We start from the raw sequence: 21523 nt of genomic DNA, 5'->3' as shown, positions 1-21523 counted from the left end.
TCAGAATGGAAAAGGCTATTTTTCAGTTAGCTCTTTTTTCTCCCTTTGCATTTCTGTTCCATGCTTTCCCTCTATTTCTCACATGCACACAAACACACACGCAAACACACTCAAAATTATGTGGATGCTTTCCCAAAACAATGACTGTCTCTGCCTGCTGAGTTCTTTGGCCATGTAGCCCGCTCTTGGGAAGTTCTCAAACAGCTCAACATCACTGCAGCCAAGCCACATCAAATAACGCACACACACAAACACACACAGATATTTGAATAAATTCTGCTCACATAAGGATACCCTCTTAATGTTATGAAAAGCACAAGAAAAACAGCATAACTCCAAACACACACTTTTTTCTGCTGAGAACATGTGTGCACACATACGCAACAGATCAAGTGTACAAATAGCAACAAACTCAGATAGCAAGCCGGAGGCAGTCTTTCATCCCGCTGAGTTAGCGCCCTCTTCTACCACCATTGCCACTATTGTAAATACTCCTCAGTATGTATTTACACTGTGATTTCAATACCCTGGAAGAAAAAAAAAATTGGCATGAGTCGAAAAAAAGGCTGGAAAAATGAAGGAATGTGTGTCATGTCTCGTCAGACGGTGGGAACCCTCATCTCCCTACATTTGCTTTAGATTGCACCTTCGGGGGGTGTGAGGTACAGTGATGTGGTGGGTCCTTGATCTGAATCTGTGCACTCTGATCTCTCACGCACTCAGTTTCTTGCCACGTTTAACCGATGCAAGAAAAGCAGGGAAGGAAAGGCGAGAAAATGACAACCCACGGAATGCAAGATAACAGTCATTCAAAAATAACCTACACTTACATGCAACACATTGTGGTTCATTAGCCCAAACACCAGGTTGGCTGTGCACCAAATAAAACTGAGAAAAGCTGTAATTACATCAAAATAAGGCCCCTAATTAATTGGAGGAGGGTTTTGGCCCACTTATCACGGTGACAAGGAGCTGCTGCTGAGAGGAAAAGTGCCTCAACTATGAAAAGTGTGGCGGAAAAACAACAACAGCTTCTCAATCGCAGTGTCTTTTTAGCTAAAAAGGTTATATCAGTTAATAAGGGACAGAGTGACTTCTTCTAAGAAAAGATGTCCTTTTCTGTGGAAAAAAAAAAAAAAAAAAAAAAATCAATGAAAGCTGCAAATGTAAAAAAAAAAACAAAACACAACTTTGTGACAAAACTTCTGTCAGTGTCAATTCTTAAGAAGTAAAGGGACCAGGTCACCTGTGTATTATATGAGATTGCTGCTGCTTGTGCTTTTTTGTTTGTTTGTTTGTGTGTTTGTTCTCTGCTTGTCTGCTTACAGATGCTCGGTGCTTCTAAGGCTGGATTCCCCACAAAAGCCGTGAATTGTCTTCAGTTTTGTTTTTACAGGTGTAGCAGCTGGTTGTCTGATTTTTCATTGTTTTTTATGTTTGTCTCTTCATGTTTCTGTTTCTTTTTTCTCTTCTTCGCTCTCGTTCTCTCTCTGTCCCCCGGTCCGGTTCGGCACTATCACACTATCACATCATGTTAAATATTGTAACAAAAATAAATAAATACAAATGAGGAGTTGATGGGCATCAAGGGGAGCTTTTCATTCATAAAGCTTCCCTTGGCATAGCAAATGTGTTTAGCATAAACGGTATTCAGATTACAATTCTGCTGCCATAATGCTGGACAGGACAAGGGAGAAAAAAAAAGTAAAGGGACCAGCTAAATGAGTGATTCCCTTTTAATTGACTGATTAATGACTAAAATCTACAGGTTACTCTAGTTTTGTTAAAAAAAAAGTTTAGTTGAATGATATAAAAGTATGTCCATAAACACTGCTACAATCTGCTACAAGGTCCACTTAATATCCAATATCCAATATCCAAGCATTAAGTGCACCGGAATTAATGAGAGCACATTTTAAACTCGAGGGTTTATGTTGTTAAGCTGTCGATAAACCGAGAAATTACACAAAGCCAGTACAAAGATTTATTTTCCATCACTAGAAAGATTGTTGGAAATGTTCACAAGCAGACAAAAATCTACATCACCACCATATGAGAACAATTACCTGGCCTGCTCCCGTGAATACATCAGCCTAGTCAAATTCTCTCTTCCGTGACATCTGTATCTAAATCTCTTACTTTAAGACAGAATCAAAGCATCCCCCAATGCCCTTGATGTCCCCAGTACTCTATCCCTCCATTGCTACTTCCGTCCACTACTGTCTGTTTCTAGGAAAGAAAGTTTAGTTAGTTTGAGCATGATGCAGGGTGGTATAATATCCTTTGAATATATATGACATTTATTCAAATGAGATGTAAAACTAGACTGTACCGTTTATACCAATAAAAGGCGCCTCAGTTAACAATACAGCCTGCCTCTGCTTTTCCATCTGTATTCGACAGCAATAAGGTGAACTCCACATTGAATGCAACTTCTGATCATTGCTGCCCACTTAGCAACTTTTTCCATGCATTTTTTGATAATAGAAAAAAAGCAGGTACCATGAAATGCAATGGCATGAACAAACCAGGGATAAATACTGCTTAAGAGTGTTGACAGAACGGCCTCGCGATCATGATTACACATGACTTCGTGTCTCTCTGCCTCGTAGAGCAGCAGCGGCCTGTGAGCTTAACAAAAGGCGATTCCATTGGACAAAACGGGGCATTTTTTTAAAAGTAGTGACCTGAAAAACGTCTCGTATTCACAGGTGTCAGTCGCCGTTTCTGCTTCATCGTGCAGTCTGATACCAGAAACGGGAAAAAAAGTAAATAACAATGGCTTTATTAAGAATTTATTTGTCTTCAAAACACAGCACGTGAGAGCAGAGATAGGTCATTTCCCAGTCTTCATAGAAGAAAAATGTTTCATAACAAACATTTCAAAGAATAAAAATGTTTTACCCTTTTGAGATTAATAATGTGTTATTCAGTTCGATTCAATGTGTACACTGTTTGTCACAATATGAAGTGTGAAAGTGAATAACAAGTTCACACGTGTGTAAAAACGATGTTCGCAACTGCTTTTAATGCGTCCGCAAAGATCAAACTGGAGCAATTAACAAGATTAATTAATGTCTTAATTCCAATAACAAAATTAATCAGCATTAACCCTCGAGGAAATCAAATGATTTAGATTTTGAGGATGTGAAAATGGAAGACTGATTTATCCGGGCACCCTGTTGGAGAGAACCATGCAGCTTTTTTCTCCCCTTGCTTTCTGTAACGATCCTGTGTTCACCAATTAGGCAGAAGACGGTATCAAAATAGCTGAGATGACTCTTAGCACATCTGGTAATAAGCCCGCTGCACCTGTAAATGATCCAGTGATTACCTGCAACAGCCTGTAAAAAGACAGAGGCAGTGGTCCAAGTGGGATGTTAAAAAAAGCACGACTACTTCTACTTCTCCACAGAAATAGTTCTCTCTTGATAAAAAGCACAGGAAATTGTCAAAAATGAGAGAAACAGCCTGACCTGAGCATCAGCAAGCACTGTTTCCCTTTTATCTGAACTGATATAGAGGAAGTTACCCATCATAGCTTTGTAGATAGAATTGAGGTAATTCTATTTAAATTGTTTTGTTTAGGCTAATCACAACTAACTGATACTGTAGTAATAGGATACACCTTCAAACCTACGGACAGTGTGGGCAGCAGATCAGAGAGCTGGACGGAGGAAGACACAGATATTACAGATACAAAAAAAAACACTTCTACCAAAGATATAGAAATACAAACAGAACTTCTGTGACTTATTCTTTGTTCCACAGGTTAATGATAAGTTTGAGATGGAAATATGTGTGTGCTGTTTCTACTTCTGTCTGTTCATTTCCACGTATTCACATGCCTGTGCTGTCCTAAAACACTGTCCTCTTTCCCTTATTTCTGGGCAGACTCCTGTTACTTGTCATCCCGTCTGATGCCAGTTGCTTGTCTCCTGGCAACAGATGTCTTTGTCAGCACACAAGGTACATAATCAGACATTGCACAAAAAAAAAGAAAAAAAGAAAAGAAAAGGTAAAGGAAAAGGAAGAAAAACCTGTTCATTATATTCATCATGCAGTACATGCCCCATCAATCAGTGACCTCTAGATCTGAGGCCTAAACACCAGGCATACACTTTCCACAGAGACAGAGATTGGTGACTTTCACATTTGGAAAACATTTCCAGTCTACATGAGTTCTTTGATTACAAGTCCTCCATTTATGTTCCAAATAAAATGCAGCTGGGCACCTTTAGGTTATAAAACACACAGAAACCTCGCACGTGTATCGTATATGCACCTATAGAAGTCTCAATCTCCCTGTTTAACAAGGGAAAGCATGTTGCTATGAAACCGCTGGAACATTCGCTCAGAGCTGTATTTTTACAACAAATATAGCCTGATTTCACCTGTGACTGCTTGTGTAAAAAAAATTAACAGAATTGATGGTTTAAAGAGCTTTTGGCTCTTAAACAGCTTAAATGTACTCACGAAGATGAAAAACAAGGACAACTTTGAGAGAAGACCAGCAAGTAAAAATCTTCTAATTTGCCCCAAATGGAGAATCCTAAAAAAGTCACTGATACAAAAAAAGAAATAAACATGTATATCCTTTCCTACAAATAACAGTTCATAGAAACAGACTGGGGATATACTGTACATGTTGTGAAGAAAGTATGGGGGAACCACACCTTTGGTTGCTGAGAAACTGCTAGACATATGGTTCATTTTATCTGATTTATGCTCATTCCACTCGAAGGTGCCAACTGTGACATTAAATATTGGGTATACACTTTGCTGATCCAAAAGTCTAATTATTTGGAAAGGTCTGATGCATCCATCCACACAGCCTACGGCCTGAAGCACTTACAAACTGTATATTTTGAAGGACGCCACATTTTCAAAGTTTCCGCTTGATCGAATGGGTGTGTGAAATGCAGAGAAAAAGTGACAGCCCTTGTTCACACAGTGATAAAAATCGCTTCTTTCTGCAATTAAAGGATTTGTCTTTATCCTATTCTTGGCCCCCAAGTAGAGTAGGAAGAAATACAAGCGAGCAGAGACGATTGAGTCTGTGTAGCTAATAACTGCAGAGGGAATATGTGTGCAGTTGTGGGTTGTTCAGAAACAATCTCTGTTGACCTTATCTTACAAGCTAATGGCACAACTTGAATTGGTAACAGGGAGAAAACTGTATATTTCCTGTTTCACTCTAATCAATCCAAAGCATGCCAAGCCACAAAACCAGAACGCCTGAGAGGTATTACTGATATGGACTGGATTATGGGGAAGGCCAGTAATCCCGACTTGCTTTTGAAACACACACAAACACGCTTGGCATTTACCCACAATGAATTAGGTCGAATTCTTAAATGAGCTGCTTAATGTTACGCCTTTTAGCACACTAGGGAAATCGAGCGGAAATCGGGCCCAAACTCCATGATAAGATGCAGTTTATTGAACTGAAACAGCACAAGATGTTTTCTGGTGTCTCCCGCTGTGATATCGATAGCAATTCAATGAAACGTTTCACTTCGCTACAAAACGACATAAATTCTACATTAGTTTTTTGTCACATAAGATTAACTAGAAACAGGTTACTATGGTAACCCATCTCCTGATGTAGGACACAGGCAGTTCGTAATGTGGACTTTCAGGAGTAGCAAATCACTGATGAAACTGAGGTGAGTAGGATAATGCACTTTGTTTTATAGCAACATGCGTTATGTGAACTATTCTTCCGAAATTCTTAATCTTATTCGCATTTTTTTGGTCTTTTTTTCCCCTGCTTTTACAAAACTAAGAGGGCAAATCTATATAGACAGAAAAGATGGATGCATGCATGGATGGAATGATGAACACGCAGGAGAACAGATGGGACTTACTTCTTGTGCTGATTTTCCTTTCGGTCTGCAGAGCCCAGACTCTGGAAATAAGTGGGGAAAAAAAAACACAGACATTACAATCACCATCAACGAGTTCAAAGTCTCCAGCTCAACACAAATTTGGCAACAAACTGCCTGGCAGTCGAGACTTGAATGAAGGAAATGTGTGTACCAGTAATGCCACAGGTATATTGCAGGCAGAAATTTGCATGGAAGCATCAACCAAAAAAAAAAATAATCTGTACGTGTACAAACATAAAGAAAGACACATCCTGCTTCTTTCTTTAACTTGTCAGATGCTTTTAAGTAAATGGCAGCTAATGTTTGGCTACATTTTCCCACCAATGTACAATTTATCCTCAAGGCAATAGCAATTAAATGATCAGACCTATCATTTCATTAAAACTCGTTTTTGTGTGCAAGCTTGTAACCCTGAGTGTTTCAACAAAAAAAGAGGAAAGAAGAGGGTAGAGGGAGGGGGAGACACAAGTTAAAAAGCCATTCGTCTGAAGATGAAGTCAACTGAGTTATAAAGTACGAGCACAACAACTGATACTTCCTGCCAGCTTGGCTCATCGGGGGACGTTTGAATGGATTGCTCCGGCAGAGACAACCTTTAAAGCACAGAAGCGCGGGTACCCAATGACACAAAAACACACCTAAACGCACAGATGCAAACACACCAACAGGATCCCCCTGCTGCCTGCATCTTTCAGAGGCACTCAGAGGTGACACATGCTGAGACAAACCAAACTGGGCAAACAATACACACAGATACAAAGAGGACATAGACACACCTCACTGGCCTTAGGGTGTAGGCATCTTTAGATTGACACAGTGTTGCTGTTTTGCATTTTTATTTTGGTAATAACACAAATTTGCGCCAATCCCCGCTATGCTGGATCACCAATAGCATCTTGGGAATCAGTGGGGAAACTGAACCCCACTGTGCTTGGGCCAAGCCAATGCTGTCAGTTATTTGTTACCCAAGAAGTAAGCTACACTGCAGAAAGACTACTATAAAGAGTTGCTGATTGGTTTGTCCTGTTGATTTAAAAAAAATACAAAAACAATGCTGGCGAGTTGCAAAAATGGCTTTAGGGCCTAAAATCTTGAGATTCAAGCTGCTTTCTGGGACTTGTGAAGATAGCAGGTTTGAAAAACAAGTGACAAAAAGGCATCCCATTTTCTCTGAATCCCAAACGGAACATCAGAGGATTACTTTTATTGACTGCGTATGAGTGTGTATCCTCTTTTATGTGAGTGGTCCGGTGACATTTTGACCAAAAAGAGACTACTCTGGCGTTTTGAGTGTGTGTGTGTGTGTGTGCTTTTATGTGTGCGTTGCAGTGACATTTTGACCAGCACCTGACTTCTCAGTGCATATACTGTGCCTTCATATGGCTTCATCCTCCTGGTGGGGACAGGATATGGCATACAGAGTGGGTAACCTTTCAACCTCCCAGCTCCCCCACTGTGCCTTCAGGTAGTACCAATCTCCTGAGAGGGAAGACAGCGGGTGGGTGTGCTTCATTTGACAGAGAGGTCTGTGGGGGGTGGAGGAGGACTATTTTAGGACTGAACTAACTGGCATGAGAGCATGAATAAAAAGCAGCAAAATGTATTACAGTATGTGAAAAAGCATTAATGTACAGTTACAAGTGATTGCTATGTAAAAGCCATATGGCAATTTTCATCTACAATTTCTGCATTTCTGCCTTATCGAAGAAATGCTTGTAGCTTGGCTTCTGAATGTAAAAATTGTTCTGAAGTATTTTGAACATTTTGGTCAATATTCAAAGATAACATTAGAGCCAAAAAAAGTTTTCATATTTAAGTTCTATGAGTGGCTTTTCTCACTCTCACGATGTCAGTATGAAGACTGAACAAACTTTCCTTGCAAAGAAAAGTCCATTTCTTTTTGGCTGAGCAAAAAGATGTATGCATAGCATTTAATGAATACCATCGACACTCATGTCAGGGCGAAACTTTTGTATTAGCTCTCATTAAGGGTTCACGGCAGACTTGGAGAACGATATGCCTCCTTCTTGCAGCGTGCTATTCTTCCAGCTGGAGCTGGATATTGTGAAGCGGTTTTGCTTTACAGTGGAAAAGATGATGATCTTCTGTTGACATCCAGTCCTATCTCTGATGGGTTTGCTTTGTCTTTGCAGCATAAAGGTAACCTTTTTCACTGGCAGCGAGAGCTCTTTGGCTTCATGTGGAGGAGTCACAGCGGCAGCCTCCAAACTCAAATACCACACTGGGAATTCACTTCAGGCGTTTTACCCACTTACGAAACGACAAGCCATACATGAAGCCGTTTCACTCAATCATTCCCCCCACCTGGACGACAAACACTTTGCCTCTTTGCGCATCACACCTGGAAGAACTTGCTTCAGAATGTGAACCTATCGACCTGTCATTTGCACTCTTGCTAGCTCGAATATCTGAAAGCATGAATAAAAGTCCTTCTGAAAAAGTCCAATGAATGAGGACTGATGCATTTTCACCCATTCTGAAGTGCTGTGTCAAAACTTTGAAAAAAAGGAAAGAAAAAGGCAATGGTTGCAGAATCCATCACACCTGACGACCATAGCAGCTATTCTTAACATCGCGGTCAGCACTCTTGATGATACCGTCCAACATATTTCTGTCACCTGTATGGTGAATCTATCCATAGATTACAGTTTTACCCACAATTTGAAGTTAAACACCTTTCTTTATGAATATGCGTATGGAGGCAGGTGTGTAGCTGCCTTTACAGCAGGCACCAACAGGAACTTGGCATATCCTCACAGCTGTGAAATCACACTGACAGCACACTATAAGCTGTTTTCTTGCCAAACACCTCAAAAGCCCAATCCCCTTAGCATGTGTTTCTTCAAATAGTAACTCACGAGCAAAACACAGATACAGAAGGAGAAAAGCGTAAAACACAGTGCAGTTTAGTTTAAAACGCAGATAAAATCAGAGACACACATCACCATATTTGCAGAATACCTCCACTTTGCATCCATCAATTCCATCTCACACACACACACGGACACACACATACCTGTGGAGTCTAACGTCACACCGCGCAACCCTGTCTTGCTTTTCTCGCGTTTCCAAAACCCAAAGTCCTTATTATGGCGTTTCAGTGGCGACTCTGACTGCTGTTCACCTGTCCAACTTCAACTCTTAAGCTCTGTTTCCCTGCCTCCCCCTGTGTAGCTCCCTATTTTCTCTTTTTCTTTCTGTCTAAAGCTGTCGGTCACACGAAGGTTTGCGAAAAAAAAAAAAGCTTGTTCCAATGGTGGCTGCAACCGCCACCGACTTGTTGTACTTTAATTGTGGTTGCTAGGAGATAAGCTTCTCCAATTCTGCACACAGAGCGGAGGGGAGGACAGGAGGGGAGGGGGTAGAGAGTGAGAGAATAGGTGGTGGGGGGTGAGGAGGAAATGCTCATTATAGACACAGGACCTTAAAAAGAACGATAGGCAGGAATGAGGGGAGACGTTTACAGGAGTGGAGGAAGTTGTGCAGATGAGAGATGGATAGGGGAGAAGAAACCTCAATAGCATGTAAATCTCTGATTTCCACAGGAACCACCCAGCACATTCTAAGCTGAAAGAACAACTCACTTGGAGAATTTGCCACAAATACTTTAGATGTACAATGGAATTTGCAGCATTCCTGTACATATATTTCTGCTCATATTTGGCCTGTGCAAGTGTTTTTCTTGGTCTTTAATTTGTAATCATCACATGTAGAAAATGTTCCTCTATAGCAACAGGTTACGATAGAGTTTAAGAAACCATCGAGATCTGAAACCATCATGAAATAAGCCATTTGTGTCACGGTTTGGCAATGGAGACGAAGGAGGAGGACTCAAAAACTCAACCGTACAAAAACAAGGACGCTGAATCTTATAGACGGGGGAAAATCACGGGTCGTTTGACAGAGGGTCTGACAGTGACTGAAAAGAACTGAGAGACTAAGTACTGTGGGGAGACTGATTAGTGAGTGGGTACATCTGAGGATAATTAATACAGGTGTTTGGAGTGGAGCGGAGGACTGGCAGGAGGGAACTGAGGAAACTCAACTAAACAGACTAACCAGAAAAACACACAAAAAATACATGGATGGTGACAATTTGAACATGATGACACAACCTAATTATGATTTTTTTCTATTCCACTGGTTTCTGAAGCAAACTGCACTGCACTGCACTGCAAAGAATTGCTGAAGATTTCCTGTGGATTTTGCAGTATTTCCGGAATTGTACTGTCACAGGGACATACTACACTTTTTCTGTGCTTGAGAGTAAATACTTAGGGATTTGATGTCATTATCAACTCAAAACCTCTGGCACTGCAAATATCTAAGTCAGTGAGAGGTTCAGATCTGGAGTGGAATTTCTGCTTCACCCTCCCAGTTTAGAGTAGAATTACCCAGCCTCCTCATCTTAATTCCGACTTATCTTTGAGTTCATCATGCTGTTTTTTTGCTGTGCGTCAGTGGAAAGCTGAAAATGATCTTTCTCTTGTTTTTCGCAATTTTGTTAATGGCAAATTCCCATCAGTAGCAATTAGTTCACTTATCTGAGTACATGATGCTACCAACGTTTTGTTTAATGTTTAATGTCCAGACTGGGACTTTGTTTTGGAATGAAGGCACAGCCCCCCACCATCACAAAAACTAAATTTGGTTAAAAATCAGACAGTTCTTAACCATTAAGCTCCAAAAACTTAAACAAAACACATATGAATGGACTGGCACCGAAGCCCAGAGTTTATTAAGCTGATACTTTTTTTTATTATATCAAGGGATTTTAAAGAGGTGTATTAGCAACTGGCTGGCTGGTACACGAGTCCTGCTTTCCTACATATCTGTAGTGTGGTGTTCAGGGGGCGAGTGGGACCAATTTTCAGCTGCTGAGATTTATGTCTAAGACCCAACAGCCCGCTTCTCCTCGACGTGGAAGGAATGTACTAAATAAAACAACAGCTCTTACTGTCCTGTATTTATTTTTTTGAATCAATAAAACTTCATCTTTTTTCTTAATCATTATTTCAGTGCAAAAAGTGTGGTTTCCACAGCTTTGTTTTTTCTCATTGTCCGTAGACATGATCATTTCCTCTTCGGCACATCGCCGTAACCATCTCTCACAATGCATTCACAAAGTGAATTAAGTGTTTTAAATGTCATGTCTTTAAGATCTTGTTTAATATTCACTCCTCAAACGACATTCCGAAAAAGTTCTGTGACTGATAATTGACCTTGCTTGGTCACACTTTGACAATGTCACATTAAACTTATTATCAGACTAATATTCCACTCTTTACATACCGGCTCTATTGTTAGTTTGTCCCTTTGAAATTTATGTTGCACGATAGCTTGAGACTGCAGAAAGGACCTCAATAAGTGCATAAATTGTGTAGATGAGTGTTTCCACCCCTTTAAATCATCTGCTATGAAAAGTGCTGCAAATTCATGGTTTAAAAGGGAGCTATGGGACTGTAACCATCATTTCATTTAGAAATTACTACTACTACTCGAGGGGATAATAAGTCTCCTTTAAATTCACATGCATTCGATGTAAATTAACAAGTAATGGCAAAAAAAAAACCCTCTCTCTTCCAAAATGATAATCCCTGTAGTAACACGGATTAGTATATCTAAAATATAGGTCTGTTTTCCACAAGAGTTTGAGATTAAAAAATGCGAGCTAAACCTGCAGAGCAAACCTAATTCTTGGCAGTTTTATCACCCATGACACTTGTTTCAAGCCCTAAAGTGGCAAAGAGCAAGCTGTTGAATAGGATTCAGTAATATTAATGATGAAGTCAAGAAAATAACTGTAAAATATAATTGCAGGCATCAGGTCATTTTATTGTTATTTTACAGTGAATTTCTTCACAGTGTGCTCAAATCAGTTGTTGAAGTCCGCTGTTATCTATTCCATTTAATATTTCCCTCCTTTGGCATACCATGCTTTAGTTTAAATTGTAAGAATGAGGAAAGTGTTCATGGCATCTACATAAAGTTTGACCAAAGAGTGATTATTTTTCTATTTTTGCCAAAGAAGGAAAAGCAGCTGTTCATCAGCATCAATCGGTGTTGAGGATGAAGATGATTGAATCAGATTGAAACTGCCTCAAGGGTAACATTTCTGTAACAGCGTGCACAGACTGACAGCCCACGCTGCTCTTTACACCATGAACTGCTTTTTCAAATTAAGATGACCTTTTATGGGACATTTTGGCCTGTGGTATCCTGAAGGCAATTCCTTTACGTAAACGTGGGCATGAGACTCTTAACTCACTGCAAACCAAAAATGGGCAATTTTCTATCTTCTATATATCACTGCTGTCACATTTTCATTATCAATTTAGACTGAGTCATTCTCCTTTTAACATAAAGAACCTGAAAAGAATCTTCTGAGTCAGTCAAAAGATATGGAACATATCGAGTAGCCTGTGGGACTATAAGAATACAAACTAAAAAACAATATCTTTCATCAGCTTCACGGAAGAGTGCTATTGCAATCAATCAAAACATAACAGATTAACATTTATTCAAATACTTTTAACTTGATTGGTTATACATAGGTTGATTTAATTATTTTTAAAAAAGTAAAAGAGAAAACATTTTGGCTTCGGTTGAGGTTTTTAGAATAGCTAAGACACTGCTTAAAGGGGAACTCCGGGGCATTTGAAGCGCGTTTCCATTGCTAGAGGTTGTCAAATACTGATAGGAGGACACAGAGAGGTGCAAATCTGCGCTCCCTGTGTGGAGATCGCTCTGTTCGCACAGCGTGTCATGCGAGGCTAATACGTGGTGGCTAAGGGGCAACTGCTAACCCTTCCACGTAAAACAACAACGTGCACACAGCAGAAACGTCACACCACTTTATAAACCATCCGACAATAAAGTCACAAGCCTTACCATCAAAACCATATGCATGGTTCTCACATTACTGGCATGGGGACGTTACAAAACAACTTTATAAACAGCATGTAACTCACCGGCTGGTTGTAGGCTCGCACATGTGAAAGCCCAAAAGAGTCGATGGACGATAATCCCATATACAAAACAATTATTTTCTCTAGAAAAACTGCGTTCAAGTATTTAAAACATTACAACAATATTACTGGGCATGTATTGTTGTAATGTTTTAAAAACTTGAACGCAGTTTTTCTAGAGAAAATAATTGTTTTGTATATGGGATTATCGTCCATCGACTCTTCTGGGCTTTCACATGCGCGAGCCTACAACCAGCCGGTGAGTTACATGCTGTTTATAAAGTTGTTTTGTAACGTCCCCATGCCAGTAATGTGAGAACCATACATATGGTTTTGATGGTAAGGCTTGTGACTTTATTGTCGGATGGTTTATAAAGTGGTGTGACGTTTCTGCTGTGTGCAAGTTGTTGTTTTACGTGGAAGGGTTAGCAGTTGCCCCTTAGCCACCACGTATTAGCCTCGCATGACACGCTGTGCGAACAGCGCGATCTCCACACAGGGAGCGCAGATTTGCACCTGTCTGTGTCTTACCATCAGTATTTGACAACCTCTAGCAATGGAAACGCGCTTCAAATGCCCCGGAGTTCCCCTTTAATACCTAACTACTGACCATAATACTGTAAAATAACTATTATAACCTCAATTCCCAAGAAGTCCAGCTGCTGTGTAAAATGCAAAATAGCTTAGCTTGAATCTTGAATTTGATGGCAGCAACGTGTTTCAAAAAAAGCTTTGACAGGATCGTGTTTACAACGGTGTATCATCCTCACAAGCCTGTAAACATCTGGCAACTGTGGAGAACAGCTGTTGGACCTTTGGGGAGAAACATGTCGCCTTATTCTGGTCTGATAAGGGATTCTAGCTGCTCAACAGTCCTGGGTCTTCTTTGTCGTGTTTTGTGTTTGCTGATGCTCAGAAAGGTTTCCCAATGGCGAAAGGTCTGGACTATAAGCAGGCCATTCCAGCACCTGGACCCTTCTACAACAAAGTCATGCTGTTGTTCCAGTTGTAGTATGTGGTTTACTGTTGTCTTGTTGAAATATTCAAGGCGCTCCCTGAAAAAGACATGCTCTAAAACCTGTAGGATGCTATTTTTTAGCTTAACCCCTATCTGAGACGATCGGTGCATTTTGTGGTTTTTTTTTCTGTCTGGTTTCAGTTTTGCCATTTCCTCACTTTTTTGCTCAGGTCTCTCCTGCCAGTCATCAGCTCCACTCCCTTCACCTGCCTTCATTTATTCTCAGCTGCACTTACTCACTAATCACTCTCCCCACAGTATTAAAGCCCCGTTTACACGATAGGAAGACGCAGATATTTTCCTGTGGTTTGGCCTCTCATTTACACCAAAACCCCGTTTTTATCACAGAAAACGATTATTTCTAAAACCTCCGGCCAAAGTGGAGATTTCTGAGAACGCCGGTTATGTGTTGCCGTGTCAACTGGGAGAAACAGCGTTTTAGGTTCTTAAACGTCACATTATGCGCAAGAAAATGCTTAACGTCATGCGAGCGCCTTATGTTTACAGTTTGTTTGGCTACTGATCAGGATTATCATGGATGATGTTAAAGTTCTACTAATTTTTACGTTTGTGCAAACGATTCTGGCCTTATTGCATTTGCCACCCCAAACCTGCTCGCACAGTTCAAAATAAGAGGAGCACCACTCTTCCGTGACCGCTCCTGCGTCCAGTATCCACTGACTGTCTATATTTTCCTCTTATTGCCTTCAGTTTTGTTGTGATATTTGCTCGCGTTATCTCCTCCTTCACATGAGGAAAGTCCTCGATTCTGAGGATTTTGATTGGCTTGCATGGCTTTATTCCTTTCCCTACACTGCCGCCAATAGGTTTGGCATAGTTATTATGGCGCTTGACGGCGTATTTATGCGGGTTGATGTAAATGACAAGTTTTTTTAAAACGATGTTGTGTGCACGATGTTATTATTGAAAATGGAGGGGGGGGAAATATTCGTTTCTCTAAATACCCGGCTCTGTGTAAATGTGGCCTTAGTCTCCCGGTTTGTTCTCAGCATCTGTCAGATCCTCACTGTTACTTCTCTTGATCTGTTCGAGGTGTCTTGGCTAGTCTCTTCGTTCTTGTTACGCTGCATTTTGGTTTTGTTTTCCGTGTTCTGTTTGATGGATTTCCGGCTTTGCCGCGCTTTTGTTTCAAAATAAATAGTTTCCGTTCCATTTTTGCCTCCTGGCTCTCACTCCATGTCTACACTGGGGTCCTCCTTCCTCGCCTCCACCAGCGATACGTGACACTAAAACCGAAGACAGAGGTCTTCAACAGGGGGTCCGCGGAGGTACTGCAGGGGGGTCGCAAAATCTTTGGTTGCTTAGACAATTTTTAATATATATATATACATATTTTTTTTTTCAAACTGTTTTTTCTCACAAATTGTGTGCAAACGTGTGCCATCCACAGATGGTTTGAGGATTCATTGTCCCATCTACATCCATGTTTAAAGTTAAAATCTGTGGTTTATTTGAATAGCTCAGTGTTGTATGCAAGATGTTTGTTTATAAATGGAAGTGGCACGGCCACCCTGTACCTTGCACATGTTTAAAATAAAAACATGAATATGTTAACCTGTGTATTATTTGAATAGCTTAGTATTGAATGTACAAAAACAGAGTAGCTATGTTTATACACGGCACTAGGCCCCGTTAAATATAAAACACAATTGTATGGCATATAAATAGTAGGGGGGGTCCCTGCTCTAACTCTCCATCAGTTTGGGGGTCCCTGGCCTGAAAAACGTTGAAGACCCCTGGTCTAAGATGCACGCTTTCGAATTGAGCTTTGAAAATGAGCCATTTTGTCTGACTTCTCTTTAGTTCATCATTTCCAAAATTAATTTTAAATTCTGATTTGTTTGACCACAGAGCAGATTTCAATTTAGCCTCAGGCCATCTTAAAAGAGCTTTGTCCTAGAGAAGGCGGCAGTGTCTCTGGATCATGTTCACATGTGGCTTCTCCTTTGCGTGATAGAACTTTAACCTGCATTTGTGGATTTCACGGTGAACTGTGTTCACAAACAACGATTTCTGGAAGTGTTCCTGAGCTCATGCTGCAATTTCCATGACAGAATATGTCTGTTTTTAATACACAGCCAAAGACTGATGTCTTTGACGGATGTTGCTACAATCAAATTCGTGTTGAGCTAATATTTTTTTACTTACTCCTTGCTCTCTTACTGGAGAAAAAAACACCTGACAAGTTCGAGAGCTGACACTGGGGGGGTCACAGCAGGTTATACCACCACCTGCCAGTCAAACGGAGATTTTCTAATTATATCTCATACAGATATAACCGATAACTGCAACACCTGCAGATGCAAATTAATGCCCGGCTCAACACAGATTTAGCAGATTCCTTGAAGGGCTCCTTGTGGGTTCCTGGTGACCTTTTAGTGTTACCTTTCTTTGCAGGCTCCTGGGAGAGGAGTGTTACAGTGGCCTTGGGATAAAAACAATGAAAACAACATAATTGACGCTAATAATAGACTCACAATTCAAGTCTCTCAACATTGAGGAGAATAGGCCTAGATTGTGAGTTTTTGGAGCAAATGGAAAAGATTATTGTTTTACATTTTGTTAAGTTTTAGACTCATTCTAAATTATTTCAGTTTTTTTCCTCACTAACATACGAATTTTAAACAATGGCAAAGCAAAACAAAAGTGTCTTTCACAATGCATCATAAATAAACAACTAATCTTGGAAAATTTTTAACTGACAGAAGCTACTGTGCTTTGGCATTTCAGTGCTATATAAATTTTTCTTCTGTATATTCATGCCTTAACACAATCCTGTTTCACATGTCTAAGGACAATTCATTCAGCTTTATGGCTTAGGTTCCACTCTGACATACCCCATCTGCCGTGAGAACGGTGTCTGGCTTTTCCAAAGTATGCCAAATGAATTCAATTTGTCACATGTGGACTCCTGTCGAGTTGTAGAAGCATCTCAAGGACCACTGGCAGAAGCAGGCTGCATCAGAGCTCAGTTACAACTGTGACAGCGAAGGGTTATTTTCTTTTTGCATTTCTTTGATAAACAAATACTAACAATAAATGAATAAACAAAACACTCCATTAAACAGACTTACTTTTTTGACATAATGCAAACAGCAATGTTTTCTTGAATTAGTGTTTTCTTTAATAGTATCTTTCTTTTATCTGCAAATATTTTGTCTACTGAAATAAGTATTAAAAAAAAAGAAAACTTGGGAGGTGATAGAAACAACAAGGAGAGAAAACAGATGGGGGCTGTTGTAGCTGATAGTCATTTATATGACAGCAAGAACACATGACACAATGACTGGAAGACAAATTAGAAGGCAGCTAGTTAGCAGGTTCATGTGCAGGTGGGCAGGTGTTTACAAAGAGAGAAAGCCACTGACTAATGTCTTATGCTTCCGGACTTCACTGACCAATCATAAACTGTAAGCACCACTGAGTGATGGGAGACACAGGGTGGGTCTTCTACCCTTCTGCCTCACTGTCTCCACTTTTACAATTTCATTATTTGTATAGGATTCCCCCTCCCAAGTCTTGTGGTCTGGGGAGCAACGGGACCAAAACATGGCTCATAAATCAACACAGCAGAGACTATGGATATTTACCCATAAATCACTGTGGCGGAGCCACCTACAATCAGACTAATGGGGCTGGAAGACGTGCTGTCATCCAAGCCATGATGTCACTAAGACTGAGCCTGTGGGTGTTGATGTTGGTGGTGGGTCTCTGGTTCTGTGTGTGAGGTTGTGTGGGGGGGGGGGTGCATATGTGTCTGTGGGTCTCCAGCTATGTGCATGTGTGTGTGAAGGGGGGTGTCTGAGTATGTAGTGGTTGGTCTACAGTTCTGCTTGTGTAAGTGTCTGTGGCAAGTGTGTGTGTGTGTGTGTGTTGCATGTGGGAGGTAGGATGTCTGTTTATATGGGTTTGTGTGTACGGGGGTGGTCAGGGTGTGGGTGTGCGCATAGATTTGTCTGTCAGTACATACTTTCATCATGTCTCTGCATCTATGTTACATTGATCTATGCAGATTCACACAATCTCGCACACAGCGGACACACTCAAATAAAACACACCCACAGACACACGCGCTCACATACACACACTTTGGTTTTGTGGTTATTGCTGGCTTACAATGGGTGTGGGATTCCATGGACAAAATCTAAACAAGTCGAGCGGTTAGCACGAGTCTGCCACGTTTCCACACAATGGTGCTCATTGACATAAATAACAGGGGACTTTGTGAAATGGGACACCCATTAAATTCTCCCCCACCGATAATTGCCCATTAGATCTTGGAAGGATTGAGAAATAACTCAGCTCTGATGCTAAATGCAACTTGTAATAATAAAAAAGTCACATTGTGAAAGGGGCCTGGAATCTGTTAGGATGGGATTGGCTTTTTTTGTACTATCATCCAGCCAAGCGCCTGGATTATCAACAAAGAAAATTGTGGCTGTTGTAGGAGCTCTGCAGTCGGTGCCTTTGCTTCAGCCGCGCTTTGAACATGGAAAAAATGATGGCAACAAGAGAAAGAGGACACAAAGAATACGGGAACTGCAAATTAAAAAAATAAGATCAAAAGGCAGGAATACATTTTTGCAAAAGAAACTGAAAAATGTAGCCGTGAAATAAGCAGCAGAAGAAAAAAATAGAAGAAAAAATAGAAGAAATCAAAGAAACAAATCATAAGACAATAATCATTCTTCACAATTAGTTTCAAAAGTTTGGACAAGATGTAAGAAAAGTCTAAATGGAAAGTTAGGATGACTCATAAAAGTGTGCAGTGCATCCAGTACTGATGCCACTTATGACGTATACAATTCACTTATAGACACCAGTGACGGCAGCCTTCACCTTTGATGAATCAGAGCCCATGGTTTTGTTGTCAGCCCCACATATTCTCTTCAAATTGATGTGCCCGTGTCACTTCACTTCTACTTACTGTCATCTGCCACACTCTGTCCGCATCCTCCTATTTGTACGTGTCACAAAAGCACGACAAGTGATCCAGAGTACATGACTCATTCACAAAACCAAATGCTTCCTGCCTACATCCCTCAGTGTACCACACACAATACTAAAACAGACACATCAGCACGGGGTAAGTCAGCGTCGATGACGGTAATTCTCGTCACAGTTCAACTTGGGTAACGGAGAGATCTACAAGCAGTCTCTTATGTAGATATGTATCATACATCTACATTAGATCTAATAGTGCGTCAATTTGATCTAATAAATAGAACAGCTTGGCAGGCTTCCCTAGTTTGCATTCAGAAAGACATTTCACACGGTAGACATTTTTGCTTTATCGCAGCAGGAAAAGTAAAGGTGGAATCATATTTATTGATGACTCAGTTCCACTCTGTTCCAGCGCACGAAAAACCAAGACTGCCTCACAGCCGCAAATAATACACAAGTGCATTTACTGCTATGACAGCCTAAAATGACTGCTGTAATAGAGCTAAAATCTGAAGTTTCATACCCAGTCATGTCTGCTTTCAGTACGCTGCCAGGTGTTAACAGTGATATTATGGGTATAATGCATAGTCACATTCCTTCATCCGTTGCACATACTGGAGCAAACTAATTCCAGATGATGGAAGGAAAAAAAAGTCACAGGAAATCTTTATTAATTGCCCCATTTTTAAGCACAGCTCCAAGGTTTGAACGGGTTACCGAAATGACCAGTGCATCATTTTTCACTTCTTTGAATCATCTTCCCTTATCAGCCCACTTTGGCCTGCTTCACATGCACTTACATGTTGCCATGGCAACAGCCTCCGAATGCAACTATCACACTATGAGTAAACTTTTTACCTGCCTAACCACTTAAGAAATAATGGAGGAATAGGCACTGTAACTGAGAATTCTACAGTTAAGGAGATGTACTTTCTAAACTCTTCCTCCAGCTCGGATGTGTATCTCCCCAAATTAAGTCCATATACATAACTGTAACTTGATAATGTATTGATAAAAAGCTAAAATAGTTAAATGTATCACTGTTTAAATATTTCTAGACCAAATTTTGTACACATTATTCTCACACACACAAAGACAAACACTCATTTTCACTCCACCTACACATGCCAATGGCCATGGCTCTATTTATTTTCCCTCATTAGTTTTAAATGGCCCATCCAGACGTTACCGTGGCCCCTGCTTTTAATCATTGGAGAGTGCTCAGCCCAAAGCTGGTTTTGTCCTCTTTGATGTCCCTAGTCAGTCGGCCAGCCAACCGACAAGCCAATGTCTCTCCTCCCTTCCTTTCCTGCTTTCGCAAGCAGCAGCCAACTCCGCTTCGTTTTTCTTTTCTTTTTTTCTTTTTTCACATTGAGCCATATGTCTATTGGACTAATGTAATCAGTGTTTAGATTTTGTTTTAATTACGAGGAATTAAGTGTACCGATGAAAACTGTAGGAATATAAAATACAATTAAATATGTACTCTATAAATATTACAGCTCCCTTGAACTTTTCCTTTCAACTCCACCCACCTGGCTGTGCTGGTTAACAGTTGCTAGGTAGGATACGTCTACCCAGTGTTATTTTCAGAACTTCTGCTATGTAGTAATATTATTACTGCAAGCGCAGCAATCAAGTAACAGGCAACTTCTCACAGCACAGCTTAAGAGGTCAAATCAAACGTATCACATGGATAATTAAATTATTCCATGAGCCACTGTGATGTGATTCGCTCAGTTTTGTCCAAATCAGGCAAATATAGAAACAACCGATAAGACAAATTTACTCTGTGTCTCGCATGTGGGTATATTGTTGCTTTCAAAAGCAAAATGTGTGAAGTGAACCAGATAAGCAAATAATGCTAATCAGGGTAGCCGCCCAGTAATGAAATAGTATCTTATCTTAGGTAAGTTGCTTGCCTTGGCCTAATCAGCTTGAACCAAGTTGTACATGGTTCCCTGTATTTTCCTGTGTCCGCATTCCACTGTATTTTTTTTTGTCCCCATGGGTTGAGAATTTTTTGGTGGTGGTGGGTGGCACAACTCCACTTTGTCATTGTTGTTTCTTCATTGCCTGTCCATGAAGCAGAATAGAGACGAACCTTCAAGCAAACTACGACAACTGTTGATCCAATCGACTGCAATATCGCCACTGCACCTCCTTGAGTCCCCACCTATACACCTGACAAATTGAAGGAACATCAGATGAAATATTTTTGAGAAAAGCAACCCGTTGCCTTCTGTTTTTCTATAGTTGCCCAGAGCAGATAACCAAATACTGTCTCAAAGTAAGGTGTTTCTCCTGCCACTACAGTTTTCTAACATACTTGGAAGTTGAGGGTGAGGTGGGGGTATTCAGCTGGTTGCAATCTGCATATTTACCACTAGATGTCACTAAATCTTACAAACTGCTCTAAAATGAACAAAAAAGAGAATATATGACAGTTATTGTAAGAATTAAGATTTGACAATGTTGACTAAAGGGTTTTCTCTTGCAAAGTATGAAACTTTGGAAGAAGATTAAAGGTATGCAGGTTAAGTATCTTGTTGTTCTTGAATTTTTGTGTCGTGAGTTGGAGATGCTACTGCAACGGCAGCATTCTCTCCTGTTGTTTTCGACAAACATTTTTCTGTGTTGTTTTGGAGCAAAACACTTGG

At 40.4% G+C, this 21523-nt stretch overlaps 1 protein-coding gene across 2 annotated transcripts in view; it reads right to left on the bottom strand.

The window, feature by feature from the left end:
• Window positions 1-21523, bottom strand: part of ankfn1b (ankyrin repeat and fibronectin type III domain containing 1b) — a 144449-nt gene that overhangs the window by 44582 nt on the left and 78344 nt on the right. For both annotated transcript variants that reach the window (XM_075458176.1, XM_075458175.1), the window contains one exon: window positions 5871-5911. In XM_075458176.1, coding sequence (XP_075314291.1) covers window positions 5871-5911 — 41 coding nt within the window. The remainder of the gene's footprint in view (window positions 1-5870; window positions 5912-21523) is intronic.

This window comes from Odontesthes bonariensis, chromosome 23, assembly GCF_027942865.1.
Source record: "Odontesthes bonariensis isolate fOdoBon6 chromosome 23, fOdoBon6.hap1, whole genome shotgun sequence".
In the NCBI taxonomy this organism is placed as follows: domain Eukaryota; kingdom Metazoa; phylum Chordata; class Actinopteri; order Atheriniformes; family Atherinopsidae; genus Odontesthes; species Odontesthes bonariensis.
The sequence above is the reverse complement of the archived record's forward strand: the minus strand, read 5'-3'. Positions and strand labels throughout refer to the sequence as shown.